The sequence below is a fragment of the Limulus polyphemus genome, unplaced genomic scaffold (genome assembly GCF_000517525.1).
Source record: "Limulus polyphemus unplaced genomic scaffold, Limulus_polyphemus-2.1.2 Scaffold4129, whole genome shotgun sequence".
NCBI lineage: Eukaryota > Metazoa > Arthropoda > Merostomata > Xiphosura > Limulidae > Limulus > Limulus polyphemus.
In genome coordinates, this window is record NW_013669739.1 from 39,747 (window position 1) to 41,184 (window position 1,438).

At 30.1% G+C, this 1,438-nt stretch overlaps 1 protein-coding gene across 1 annotated transcript in view; it reads right to left on the reverse strand.

Moving 5' to 3' along the window:
* The window catches only part of LOC106470635 (mediator of RNA polymerase II transcription subunit 13-like), a 61,373-nt gene that overhangs the window by 18,034 nt on the left and 41,901 nt on the right, over positions 1–1,438 (reverse strand). The window contains 2 exon segments of the mRNA XM_022399263.1: positions 7–98; positions 595–691. Coding sequence (XP_022254971.1) covers positions 7–98; positions 595–691 — 189 coding nt within the window.

Consider the following 1,438-nt stretch of genomic DNA (forward strand, 5'->3'; position numbering starts at 1 on the left):
GGTGATGTCACCACCTCCAACAGGTCCAGAAGGAGATGGAGTAGCTAGATGCTCTTGGGACGGAGGAGTAGGAAACATCCTTGCTAATTCTGCAGCCCCTAAGAAACAAACATCCAATTCATGTATGATAAAAAAACATTACTCAGTGGTACATCATTCTTCCTAAAATACATCCCATAGTTTAATCTAGTTTGCATTGTACAAGTTGTTGTTCAAGCCTGAAGAGTCCTGTTACTGGCACCGAATACATAAGATACAGTGTGGTTGACAAGGTTTTAGGCCCACAATAACACACTGACTGTCATGAATTAACTGTTTTAGACAAACACACATCTTGTAAAATTTTATGATATCTAATAACATCCATTAAAAAGGCAGGAATGGTAGTAACTTAATATAACTTTCATATATTTTACATACAGAAGAAACTCCATATATTTCTTCTCTCTTCACACACTATTTAAAGTTATAAAATAATAAAAACAAATGTACCTGTAAAAGTACCCCAGAATTTCAAAGAACTTGTTAAAATGTAATGTTAATAATCAATGACACTTCCGTCCAACCAATAAAAACAACAGTTTCAGTACTTACCAAGAATTCCTCCTGTGTTAGACATGCTGTTTTTACTGGACTTTCTGGACTCTTGATCATCACTATATGGCACCTTGGCTGAGTTAAGACTCTGGGCCTGAAAATAAAGAATGTCATCAGATATCTAGAGATAAAACTTTTAAAAATATTACCAGATAAGTTAACTGAAACCAATACTTAAATATACAGAAACTTACAAATATACATTTTTACAATTATTTCTTTATAACTAATTACAACTTTTTATTATTGCTCCATACCCCTAGTGTTCAAATTTAAAGTGTTGACTAAACTAAAAGTAACAACATAACATTTCTACATGACCAGATTCAGTGTGTTTATTACCAAATAACAACATAACATTTTTATATGACCAGATTTAGTGTTTATTACCAAATAACAACATAACATTTCTACATCATCAGATTTAGTGTTTATTACCAACTAACAACATAATGTTTCTACATGATCAGATTTAGTGTGTTTATTACCAACTAACAACATAATGTTTTACATGATCAGATTCAGTGTGTTTATTACCAAATAACAACATAACATTTTTACATGATCAGATTTAGTGTTTATTACCAACTAACAACATAACATTTTTATATGACCAGATTTAGTGTTTATTACCAAATAACAACATAACATTAACATGATCAGCTTTAGTGTGTTTATTATCAAATAACAACATAATGTTTCAACATGATCAGATTTAGTGTGTTTATTATCAAATAACAACATAATGTTAACATGATCAGCTTTAGTGTGTTTATTATCAAATAACAACATAATGTTAACATGATCAGCTTTAGTGTGTTTATTATCAAATAACAACATA